The following is an 11,978-nucleotide window of genomic DNA, read 5'->3' as shown; positions in this document are numbered from 1 at the left end:
TGCTCTTCTCTCTCTCTCTCTCTCTCTCTCTCTCAACGTACAGTGAGTTTTCAATTTGATCAATGGTTGAGTATGAAATTCTTGAGGATTCTATTAGTCTGAAATAAACTCATGGAGTAGAAATTGTCTCGCAAAATTCTCTTGTGGGAAAAATGGGAGCAAAATAAATAGGAGATGTGTGATTGCAACATTAAACAGAATTGAGAGGGAGATTTGTTTGCAAAAGAGGAAAAATGGAAGGGAAATAAAATAGGATATGTTGGGAAAAAATGGAGGAAAACAAAAATAGAAGAAAATCCTCTTGAGAGCATAAAAAAAAAAAATATACTTGGATAAGAGATTATTTTGCCATTGAAGTGAACCTGACTAAAAATGGATTTTTATCCAAATTTTGACCCAAAATTGGGTAAAAATTTGGGTCTAGGCTGGAGATGTTCTAATGGGTTGGAAATGGATTCAACTTAAAAAACTCATCTATTGTTCTACCAGGGCTTTTCACCGACGAATGACGAATTCAGTTAAGGTAAAAATTGAGTTTCTCGCCTTCAAACAAAACAATTCTCGGTCTTCATTATTCATCAGACACACACACACACACACTCTCTCTCACATTAGCATATCCCAATTTCTTAAAATTTTCCACTCCCAAGGCTTAGATCCCTCTCTCTCTCATATGTACCCATTTCTTTTAAGCCTAAGGGCATCTCCAACGGGAGATGTCAAATCCTACGTGGACATGTTAACAGTAAAATTTGACACCAAAATTCAATCCAACCCAACAGCCTTCTTTGATGTCAATTCCTATGTGGATTTGAAGGCAAGCATTTTCATGCCAACTTTGACAACCTCCCTCCTCCATGCCAAATTTCAAAAAAAGACAGTTTGAATTTTGAACATTTGCCGATTTGAATTTTCTATTTTCCTTTAAGGGTTGGAGAGGAATAGTTTGATGTCAAATAAATAGAATTTGGCATAAAGGTTGGAAATGAAGGCTTTGATGTCAAATTGGAGATGCCAAAATGCCACATCAACCTTCAAAAAAAAATTGACATCCCCAATTTGATGTCAAGAGTTGGAGATGCTCTAAAATGGCTTCAATACTTGTTTTTCGAAGACCTTGTGTGTCGATTTTCGAGGTCTGAGGTGATCGATAGATTTTAAGCCTAAAAATCACGTTCTTTGGTATCCTGAATGGGCGTCGTTCCACGTGCTCACTTTCAGCGACGGGCACCAACAAAACTGATTCAACTGAAGGTTAGTCTTTTTTTTTTTTTTTTAACTCAAAATAACTAAAGGTTAACTTGCCGACCAATAAAGAGTAAAAACTGAAAGGTTAATAACTAAAGTTTTTTTTTTTTGATTTTTTTAGATGCGAAAAATGCACTAATATTTTTTTTTTTACACGTTTAGACCTAATCCCATCCCTAACTTGAGGGACACTTATTAGATTAAAAAAAAAAAAACTTTTTCTTTACGCGACTATGCTTAATTTCATCCCTCACTTAGAGGGAGGTTAAACTAAAGTTGGACAAAATTTCGTAAGGAAAGGGGAGAAAAGGGGAAACGGGTCGGGTATAACTTGACACATATTCGACCCAACCCTTATTCAACCCGCATACCATTGACCCTTATTCAACCCGCCCATATTCAATCCACAACCCGTTTCAACACGTCTATTTGCCACCTCTATAAAATATAAAGTATGAAAATCAATTACCTAAAAATACTTTAACGATCAGTGCTAGTATATTACGTATATTGTGTGTGTTCCAAAAGTACATGAGCAAATTGTAGTTATCCACGCAATTAAAAGTTGAATCTCTTTATAAAAAGTGGGAGGCATGCACGGCAAGAATATGGATTATGGAGGGGACACAACTAAAGTGGCACGAAATTTAGGCACACTGCTAAAAAAAAAAAACCACCCTGGAAAAGAGAAGCAAACAAAAACATTTCTGGGTACTACTTTAATTTCATTGCTTAAAGGCATCTAGACTCATTCAATCGATCCTTTGGTGAACTTTATTATAGTATGATTCCCATATTTTCCTTTTTCAATTCATCTTTCTTGGCAAGAAAAATGTAAAAAGTTTTAAAAAAAATAATGACCCAAATTAACCTAAAAAAAAGTATATATATTAAAGACAAAAATATTATCATTTTTGAACTATTAGTATCATTTTTTAAACCTTTTGAGGTTCACCTTAAATTTTTAACTGTCTATATGCATTCCAGAGGAAAAATTAGAATATCAAAATATTTGAGTAGAAAATTTATATACTAGTTTTTGTGGTGATTGAGAGTGCAAAATGGGGAGTGAAATTGACGCGCTAGTAGGAGGGTGGGCAGAGAGGGGTAGATAAAGGCAGTTAAAGGCGGCATTGGTTACGGAATCTGTACTGCAACGGACTACGGAATGGGAAACAAACAAACAAACGGACAAGCCAAAAGCCAAAAGCCAAAAGCCAAAAGCAAAAGAGAGAGAGAGAGAGAGAGAGAGAGAGAGAGAGAGAGCCGAAAAACACAAGACAAAAGTAAAGTAGTAGGAGTAGTACTCCACGTGGGAACTACCCTACCCGGTCATCACGCCCACAACGTTTCCTAAAGATGTTTTAGAGGTATATCAATTTGTCACACTCTAAGGCTTCGTTTCAGAACTCAAATTTTTTTTTATTTTTTGAGAAGGTAATTTTAAGTTTAAAAATGAAAGGCATATTGAAATTTAAAAATATGCACTATGGATCTTATTTGAAATCTTATTTGAAAGATCTCATTGAGATCTTTTATATGATGAAAAAAAATTGAAAAATTATTTTTCATTTACATTATTTTTGAGTTTAAAAATGTGAAATAAATTGCTTATTTTTTAAGAAGGTTTCTGAAACGAGGCCTAATTACACTTCTTTCACATACATGCAGGTTTCTAGCGAGTCCCTAATATATATTGTAAAATTTTCATACATGTATGTGAGAAATGTGTAGTTGAAATATGCACATTGATATGTCTCTAAGATTTCCCGTTCCTTCTTTCGTATTCCATTGGGTAAAATTTTTTACTTCAATAATTTTACAAGCACACCCATTTTATACACTCACACATACAAGTGTGTGGGCTCCACACACACTACACACTCTAGTGTGTGTAGAGCCCACACACAAATGTGTAGGTGTGTATCTGGGTATGTGTATGAGTGTGGTCCTTGAACTACTCTTACCTTTTTACTCTAACTTGAGGTTCACCTCATCTATCCACATTACCATTAATAATATTAAAAGAAAAGTTAAATAAAACACGGTTTGAAATGTTGGCCGACAATTTTTACAACGGAAAGGAGTATATTTTAAAAACACTATTACTTACTATACATATAAAGAATAGTGAAAAGAAAATTGATGTTCGCGCTTCACTTTTTATTGATAGTGATTCATTTTGCTCATGAAGTTATTAGTAACTTTACGTTAAAATTGGAGCGCCATCAGTAAAAAGTGGAGCGCGAAATGCTCATGAAGTTAACGTTAAAATTGGAACGCCATCAGTAAAAAGTGGAGCGTGAAAATCAATTTCCTAGTGAAAACGCAAAAGAAAGACAAGTCTTTGAAGAGATAAACTTCTTTCCGGTTGAGGTGTAAACAAGGAGTTTACACCGCCGCCATGTGCGGGTCCCATCGATATTTTATCGCAATAATTTGAACCGTTCGTTTTGTATGACCCACAGAGTAGTGTAAATATGCAAAAAATCAGTTTGACCCAATATCGATAAGTATATCAAAATTAAATTTTGGTTGATAAAATCAACAGCTTGAATCATTTTATCTTAAAAATTATTGACAGAATCCAAACTGTTGATTTCATAAAAAAAATTTAATTTTTGATATAACTATCGATGTTGAGTCAAGCTGATTTTCCGCATATGTACACTACTCTGTAGGCCCTACAAAATGAACGATTCATATTATTTGCAATAAAGTGTCAATAGAGCCCGCACATAGCGGCGGCGTAAACTCCTTGTTTACACCTCAACCAGAAATAAGTTTATCTCGTCTTTGAAACAGAAAATTCGTATGTACTGTATTTAAACATTGGCGTTGGCCACACTTTGTCCCTACCAATTACGACTAGTATTATATATATGCTGTCATGATTAAACAATTGCTAGTATAATTAATAATTCAAACAACCTGTACTCATTTTAATTTTAATATTCGATAATTTGTAGATCAAGACCGTGGTTGATACGGATGCACCACCTCTGCATATTAAATTGCCGTACTACGAATTGACATTGTGGGTTCCATAAAGACATAGCACCCTAATTAAGCATTGCGAGTCCAATTTTACCAACTCTAAGTTAAAACTATCAATCTTTGAGCATATATTATAACGTGACCGACCTTTTTCACTTCACATTTTTCTTGAGAAGTAGGCACGGTGTCATCAGGCTCACATCATTTCAACTTTTCCTTTACCGTATGCTTGTAGCTAATCTCCTCCTGGATCTTTTTTTTTTTTTTTAAGAGAATATAGAAAGTTTTAGGTGGTCGATTTTCTTTGTACGCTTTTAAAATTCAAGCGTAACGCTAGGCTAAAATATACTACAGGTAAAGTTTATACATACATAAGACACCCTTGGACTTAGGGAAGACAAAACCCATGTGCTGGTGTTGGTGGTTCTCAATATTGTAATGTTTTAGGGGTATCCCTATCCTAGAAGCTTGCTAGCTAGACTTCCACTAGTGATGCAGTAATTGAATTCGCCATTCATTTGTACTCCAGTATTTATTACTCCAGTATTATTACTATTTACCCACCAAGATCCTCTTTTTAATTTTCATCAAAATTTTGCCCCTTCAGTATCTTAGGATTTCTGGTTCGACATTACATTAATAAACTGTTTAATTTCCAAGCCCCGGCCTATTTGAAGTTTAGCTAGCGTGATTTAATTTGTTTGCATAGTTGAGTTTCATTAGCCTTTCTTTTTTTCTTTTTCTTTTTTGTCAGCGGAAAATCATTAGTCTTTGTCTATCCATCCATCCATCCATCCAAATGCCCCAAGTTAAGGAAACGCTTAAGCATTTATGTTGGACGGTTACAAAATCCTACTCTCTCTCTCTCTCTCTCTCTGTCTGTCTCTCTCTCTCTCTCTCTCTCTCTCTATATATATATATATATATATATATATATATATATATATGTAGCTGTGTAGTTTGGTTGTTAAAAATAGGTTTGAAATTAATACAGTACAGTAGTAGATTCAAGCTGCATGCATACCTAGTTGTAGATGTCCGTCCCCAGCCTATAAAGTAGTACGTATCACTTTTTGTTTGTTCCATAGTAGCTATGGGTACCCACTGCCCATAGCTCTATTTTAGCAATAAAACTATGCCAACAACTTGTGTTATACCAAATGTACATCATGTTCCGTATAACTCACTTCGGAATCCCATATAAAGGATTGGAAACTGTTTAATTTTTTAAAATATTTTTAATCAATGATCACTGTAAAAAAATCAGCTCAATCGAATATCGATAAAGCCTTGATCGATTTATGCCCAATTTGTTAACTCCAAAGTTGGTCATACGAAACCCAATGTACATTACAGTACCATAGGGTACGTACCAGGTAAGTGTCGTGTAACGTAGCAATTGATTGGTGATAACTCAAATAGAATTAAAGACAAACAAATACTAATCCGTAAGCAATATATTAAACAGTGTCATGTGTTTTGGAGCATCCTTTTTTTTTTTTGTCAAATTTTGGGGCATTCACATTAACCTTATCCAAATGAACTTGGTATACTCTGTTTAGTTTGAGTTTTAAGAGAGGCTTTTGAAATAATGAGTGAAAAATAGATAGATAAAAACATAAAAGTAATAAATTGAGAGAGGTCCAAAACGAACAATCATGATTGGGCTAGTGGTGGTCAAGATCTCAGATTTATTGATTGGGAAAATGACAGCTAAGGATGTGTTTTGATAATTAATATATGTCAAGGACATTTTCAGCATTAACAAATATTCTTAGCTTGTCTTTGGCGGGTATTAATTATTGAAACACGTCCTGGGCCGTCATTGTCCCTCATTGATTTACTTTCTATTGAGGTCTCATGTTCAAAATCTTATAGGTTATCAACTCTTTTGGACCCAGTACATACGGGACATTCTCTCCTCTGAATTTTATTGCAGTTTCACTAGCGAACGGTGAAATTGATTCTCAAAAATCAATAAAGTTGTACGGATGTTGACCCGAACACATAAGTTATAGTAATAGAAGTAGTAAACATTTATAATCAAGAAAAACGTCTTGAAATTTTTCAGTCGATTATCCTATTGACAGCCAATAAAGCAAGAATAATTTTTAAAAAAAATACAATTTCCAATGTACTTTTACGCTTTTTAAGACACATTAACACATATTTTTCTTGTCTTGATGGCAGCACTAAATTGAAGTGTTATTAGCAATTTCCGGCTGATTTGGGATTCAAAGGGTACCCGTTCACATGGAGGAATAACCGGAGGGGCGAAGATTTTGTTGAGTCTAGATTGGACAGGGCCTTGGTCTCTTCTCAATGGATTACTCGTTATAACCAAGCCTCGGTGGAGCATCTTGATTGTATAGGGTCTGGTCATAAAGCCTTACTGTTGAAGATAACGACGGAGGCAAGGAGACGAGTGACACCATTTCGGTTTGATGCAAGGTGGTGTGAGTATAAGGAGGTCCAAACAATTATGAAGAACCAATGGGAGCAAGGAGTTATAGGATCTCGCCTATTCTGCTTGAATCAAAAAATTAGAAGCTGTAGGCTGGCTTTGAAATCATGGCGGGTTAAACAAAATCTAACTCCAGAAAGAAGATTGACCAAGCGTGCGAGGAGATAAAGGTGCTTGAATCCAAGGGGCGTGAGCTTCACTATGATAGACTCATTAATCTAGAAAACCAAGTGGCGAATGAATGGGAGCAGGAGGAACTATATTGGCAACAGAAATCCCACAAAATATGGCTCCAATCTGGGGATCGCAACACTTCTTATTTTCATGCAAGTATAGTTGAAAGACAGAGGCGTAATCACATTTCGGGGATCGAGAATGCGTATGGGGTTTGAATTTCGGATCAACAAGGCATTGCAGATGAGTTCCAGAGTTACTTTAACCATTTGTATATCAGTGAAGGAGTTCAAAACCTTCAGTAGGTTACTAATTTTATCCCAACCTGAGTTACTCTTGCAATGAATAATAGCCTGCTGAAGCCATTCACATCAAGGGAAATCAAAGCTGCTCTGTTCAAGATGCCCCCAAACAAAGCACCTGGCTATGACGGTATGACAGTAGGTTTTTTCCAGCGGTATTGGGAGATAGTTGGTGTTGATGTTTGTCGAGCAGTACGTAGTTTTTTCCCCGATGGCAAAATGCTTAGAAGCGTGAACCGCACTCAGATTGTTCTCATTCCAAAGGTTCAGACTCCCACAAAGGTAAGCTCTGCACCATAAGTTACAAAATCATTGCGAAGGTTTTGGCCAATCGGCTCAAGCCTTTCCTCCCTTCTATTGTTTCCGAAAATCAAAGTGCTTTTGTAGGGGGTTGTCAAATAACGGATAATGTTCTTATTGCTCACGAACTCACACATTACATTAAGCACAAACGTTCCAGTACTCAAGGGGTGGCTGCATTCAAATTGGATATGGCAAAAGCATACGATCGAATAGAGTGGAGCTATTTGGAGATGGTGATGACACAGTTAGGTTTCCATCAAAAATGGATTGGATGGGTTCTGGAGTGTGTGAAGACGGTCTCTTTTTCCATCACAGTTAATGGGGAAGCTGGGGATACTTTCTATCCAAGCCAAGGGATCCGCCAAGGGTGCCCTCTCTCTCCATATTTATTCCTCGTGTGCGGAGAAGGCTTCACAACCCTGTTTCACGACTTTTTGAGCAGAAGACTTATGCATAGATTTCGGATTAACAGCCATTGTCCTATTATCTCTCATTTATTATTTGCGGATGATTCTATTGTATTTTGTCGTGCCACAGATCAGGATTGCGAGGCTTTGTCTCAGATCCTTCGTTCCTATGAAGCCGCCTCCGGTCAAAAAGTAAACAAAGAAAAATCTTCAGTGTTCTTCAGCCCTAACACTCCTATCTAGTCTCGACATCTTTTATCAGCAAAGTGGGCATATCGATGGAGGCGTCCGGTGCAAAATACTTAGGACTTTCCAGTGTTCTTTGGGAGCTCTAAGTGTGATCTCTTTCAATACATCAAAGATAGAACAACAAAGCATCTACGGAGCTACAAGGAGTCCAAGGTTAATTAGGCAAGGTGTGAGGTTTTGTTGAAATCAGTTCAGTTCGTTTAACGCACCCTAATTATGCTATGTCGTGCTTTCGGTTGCCTAAAACTCTCTTGCAGCAAATTTCATACGAAATAGCGAGATTTTGGTAGGGTTCTAAGAAGGGAGAACGGAAAATTCACTGGATTAAGTGGGAAAAACTGAGTAGGTGCAAAGGTGATGGCGGCTTGGGGCTTCGTGATTTGGAGACTTTTAATGAAGCTCTGTTAGCTAAATAAGGTTGGAGACTAATTTCTGGTGCATCCTCCCTATTTAGACAAATCTTTAAAGGAAGGTATTTCCCCCATACATCATTCCGGCATGCCAATGCTAGTAACACTGCTTCATGGGCTTGGAAGAGCATAGTATGGGCTCGGGAATTGATTGACAAGGGATGGAGATGGCAAGTACGTTCCGGGAAAGATATACACTTTTGGGAGGACCCTTGGTTATCCAAGAATATAGATTTCAGAATTGATAGAACCACACCAAGAAGAGAGGGCATTGAGAAAGTTACAGATCTTATTGATCCTGATACGAAGTCCTGGAAGGTTTCTCTGATCCGCAAGACCTTCAATCATGAAGATGCAGATGCGATTCTTTCCATCCCTATCAGTTATACCAGCCAGCAAGACCGTAAAATTTGGCACCCATCTCGGAATGGAACTTTCTCAGTCAATACAGCTTATGGTTTAGCAAAGGAAGGCTTAAGTTCTTGTCGTGACCTTCAAGTGAGGCAAACAAGCTCATCGAACGTATTACCTACAGTATGGAAGAAGCTATGGGGACTATCAATCCACCCAAAGGTGAAAATGTTTATTTGGAAGTGTTTTAATAACGTGATGGCAACAAATTCAGCACTGGTGACACGCAAAATCAGATTTGACCCAATTTGTTCTCGTTGTGGTATAGTGGAAGAATAAATTGCGCATGTCCTTTTTCAGTGTGAGGCTGCAATCAAAGTATGGATTCACTCTCCATTTTGGCTAAGACCTGAGGAGCTACTCGAGTGCAGGCACATGGTTGATTGGTGGGAATGCATCTATGATCGTATCACATAGTTTTGTCTGCCTTTTCCTTTTTTAGGTATGGCTTTACTTTACTGTTGGTGGATTTGGCGAGCAAGAAATGACTTTATTTTCAATGAAAAAATTTGGGCAACGGATGCTGTTAGTAGGAAAGCGCAAGGGGATTTTTATGAATTCAAGGATGCAAATATTAGGGTCCCCCATCCCCCCTCGAGTCTCTCTCCCCTGGGAACCTTGGTATGGCAGCGACTTGAGAGGAATGTGCTGAAGATAAACTTCGATGCGGCGGTTTGCAGAAGCTCAAGTACTATTGGCACAGGGGCAGTGGCTCGAAGGGATGATGGTCGAGTTATTGGTATTTTTCTGGCTCTTCATGCTGGGATCAACTCATCCAGAATTACGGAGGCGTTGGCCATTCGGGATGGGTTGAATTTGGGGATTGCTTTAAAATGTCCTAAGGTGCTTATTGAATCGGACGCGGAGGCGATTGTGAGGAAATGCAATGATGGTCAAGACCCTCCCTCCGATATTGCAGTAGTTATTCATGATTGCTTAGTTCTGAAAAACTCATTCAATTCATGTGATTTTGGTTTTGTTAAACGTGATTGTAACAGGGCTGCACATTGTTGTGCTCAGAAAACCCTTTCCAATGGCATGTGCAATCTGTGGAAGTCCATTTTACTCCCATGGGGTTTGCATCTCTTTGATGTTTAGGCTCTGCCAATCAGATGAATAAAATTCTTCTCACCTTTTATCAAAAAAAAAAAAAAAAAAGGATGGGATACAAGGGATTGGGGATGGTGTTGTGCAACACCTTCGAACTGTTGAATCGTACATTAAACGGCTTAGATTTTATTTTACTAATGAACAATTTTTAATCGGTGCTCGTCAAAAAGAGATTCGACCCGAAGTCCGGATACTAGTAGTAGTTTTATTACCAGGAGGGAAGTTTCTCCGTATTATTATTGATACTCCACCGTACCTGGCAAGTACGACTACCTGTACTGTCCTTTTATAGTTCTGCTTTTTCTTTTTTTTTGGGTCAAGCGGAAAATTATAGTTCTGCTTTAGTGTCTCTGGTACCCCACTCCTTTTTCCTACTCCTCCTTATTTACGACTATATATCTTTCCCTCCCTTCACTCCTCCTCCTACCACGCCGCCTAGCTGCTGCCTCTTCTTCTCTCTCTCCCCCTCTCTCTCATCCCTCCACACACATAATACATTCCCCATCCCTCTTCTCCTCTCAAAACCCGTGATTCTGTTTCCCCATCCCTGCAGAGAGAGAGAGAGAGAGAGAGAGAGAACCGAATATGAAGAAGCTCATCCGACGCCTCTCCCGCGTGTCCGACTCCTCCCACTACAGCCTCCTCCGATCCGACTCACCGGCGCCTCCTTCTCGATCTTTCCGCCTAGACTCCTTCCGCATCGGGAACCTCTCCCGTTCCAAATCCCGATCCGCCACCGTTCCCCAAGGCCACCTCCCCGTGTACGTCGGGGAAGCCATGGAACGCTTCGTCGTCAGCGCACAGCTCCTCAACCACCCCATCTTCGTCAAGCTCCTCAACAAATCGGCCCAAGAGTACGGGTACGACCAGAAAGGCGTGCTTCACATACCTTGCCACGTCCTCGTCTTTGAGCGCGTCCTTGAAGCTTTGCGCGTCGGCGATGGTTCCGTACAAGATCTTCTCGATTCCTTATCCGATGAGTTTGTTTAATTTATTACTAATTTCAACCGGGCGCTCTGTTTTCTGTTTTTTCTTAATTGTGTAGTGAGATTCGGAGTGAGTTAATTAGAGAACAGTAATCAGTTTTTACTTGGTCGTTGTAAATAGGGTCTACTCTGTCAAAGTAAGTGGAGGAGGAGGAGGAGGAGGAGGAGGAAAATTATAGTATATGGCTTTCTGGATACTACTACAGTAGTATGGAGTATTTTGTTTTCGCGGAAAGCTTCTCTCACTAAAACAGGCCAGGCCAGGCCAGGATGAATGAAGATTTACTTTCACCTTCTTAATTAGTACTATTTTTACCCTGAGATTTATATGCGATTTTTGATTAGTATTTCTTCTCTTCTAGAGAAAAAATAAGAAGTTCTCAGTTTGGTTATAGCTATGAGATTCTTGTCTTCCGGTGACCGAATAAATCGCTGGTCGATCGCCAAAACTGGCCGGTCAGTGAATGTGTACGTCTCTCGCCGGGTTTGCCGTTTGTTATTTTAGTAATAAGATGGAATAAAATCTCGGTCTTCATTATTTGTTCTTCCTCCAGGTGTTACACAAAAAAAAAAAAAAAAAAACAATCTGTTGAATTGGACCTGGTAAGCTACATAATAATCCTAACATGTATATGTTGTCAAGGAATTACATTTTACTAGGCTCATTCAAGAATCTTACGTCCGTACCAAAATAATTGCAACGTATATTTATCTTGCATTTTATGCTCAATCAATCTAAATCTTTCTATATTTCTTTCTGATGTTTGATTAATCTGATTTTCTTGCATAAACGATACCATTATCGAGTAGTAGTGCAACAAATGAACGGTTGGTTACGATCGAGTAATTATAGGATCGGTGGTGAAAGTAGTATTTGAACCCGTAAGTCATGCTATAACACGCACCACCAGGAAAAT

At 38.3% G+C, this 11,978-nt stretch overlaps 2 protein-coding genes across 2 annotated transcripts; both read left to right on the top strand.

Annotated features, from left to right (window-relative positions):
• The first annotated feature begins 9,409 nt into the window (after positions 1 to 9,409).
• On the top strand, positions 9,410 to 10,063 carry LOC131322563 (uncharacterized). Its single transcript, XM_058353922.1, has one exon. The coding sequence runs from the start codon at positions 9,410 to 9,412 to the stop codon at positions 10,061 to 10,063; it is 654 nt and encodes a 217-aa protein (XP_058209905.1).
• Positions 10,064 to 10,436: 373 nt separating this feature from the next.
• LOC131321850 (auxin-responsive protein SAUR71-like) lies at positions 10,437 to 11,361 on the top strand. Its single transcript, XM_058352813.1, has one exon. It carries the CDS (start codon positions 10,661 to 10,663, stop codon positions 11,063 to 11,065), a length of 405 nt encoding a protein of 134 aa, XP_058208796.1. The 5' UTR covers positions 10,437 to 10,660; the 3' UTR covers positions 11,066 to 11,361.
• The last annotated feature ends 617 nt before the right edge of the window (positions 11,362 to 11,978 follow it).

This window comes from Rhododendron vialii, chromosome 4a (genome assembly GCF_030253575.1).
Source record: "Rhododendron vialii isolate Sample 1 chromosome 4a, ASM3025357v1".
Classification (NCBI taxonomy): domain Eukaryota; kingdom Viridiplantae; phylum Streptophyta; class Magnoliopsida; order Ericales; family Ericaceae; genus Rhododendron; species Rhododendron vialii.
This window is presented reverse-complemented; position numbering and strand designations above follow the sequence as displayed.

What these genes read in the sequence shown, in the direction of transcription:
- LOC131322563 (XM_058353922.1), top strand. Translation starts at nt 9,410, where the DNA reads ATGGCTTTACTTTACTGTTGGTGGATTTGGCGAGCAAGAAATGACTTT.
- LOC131321850 (XM_058352813.1), top strand. Translation starts at nt 10,661, where the DNA reads ATGAAGAAGCTCATCCGACGCCTCTCCCGCGTGTCCGACTCCTCCCAC.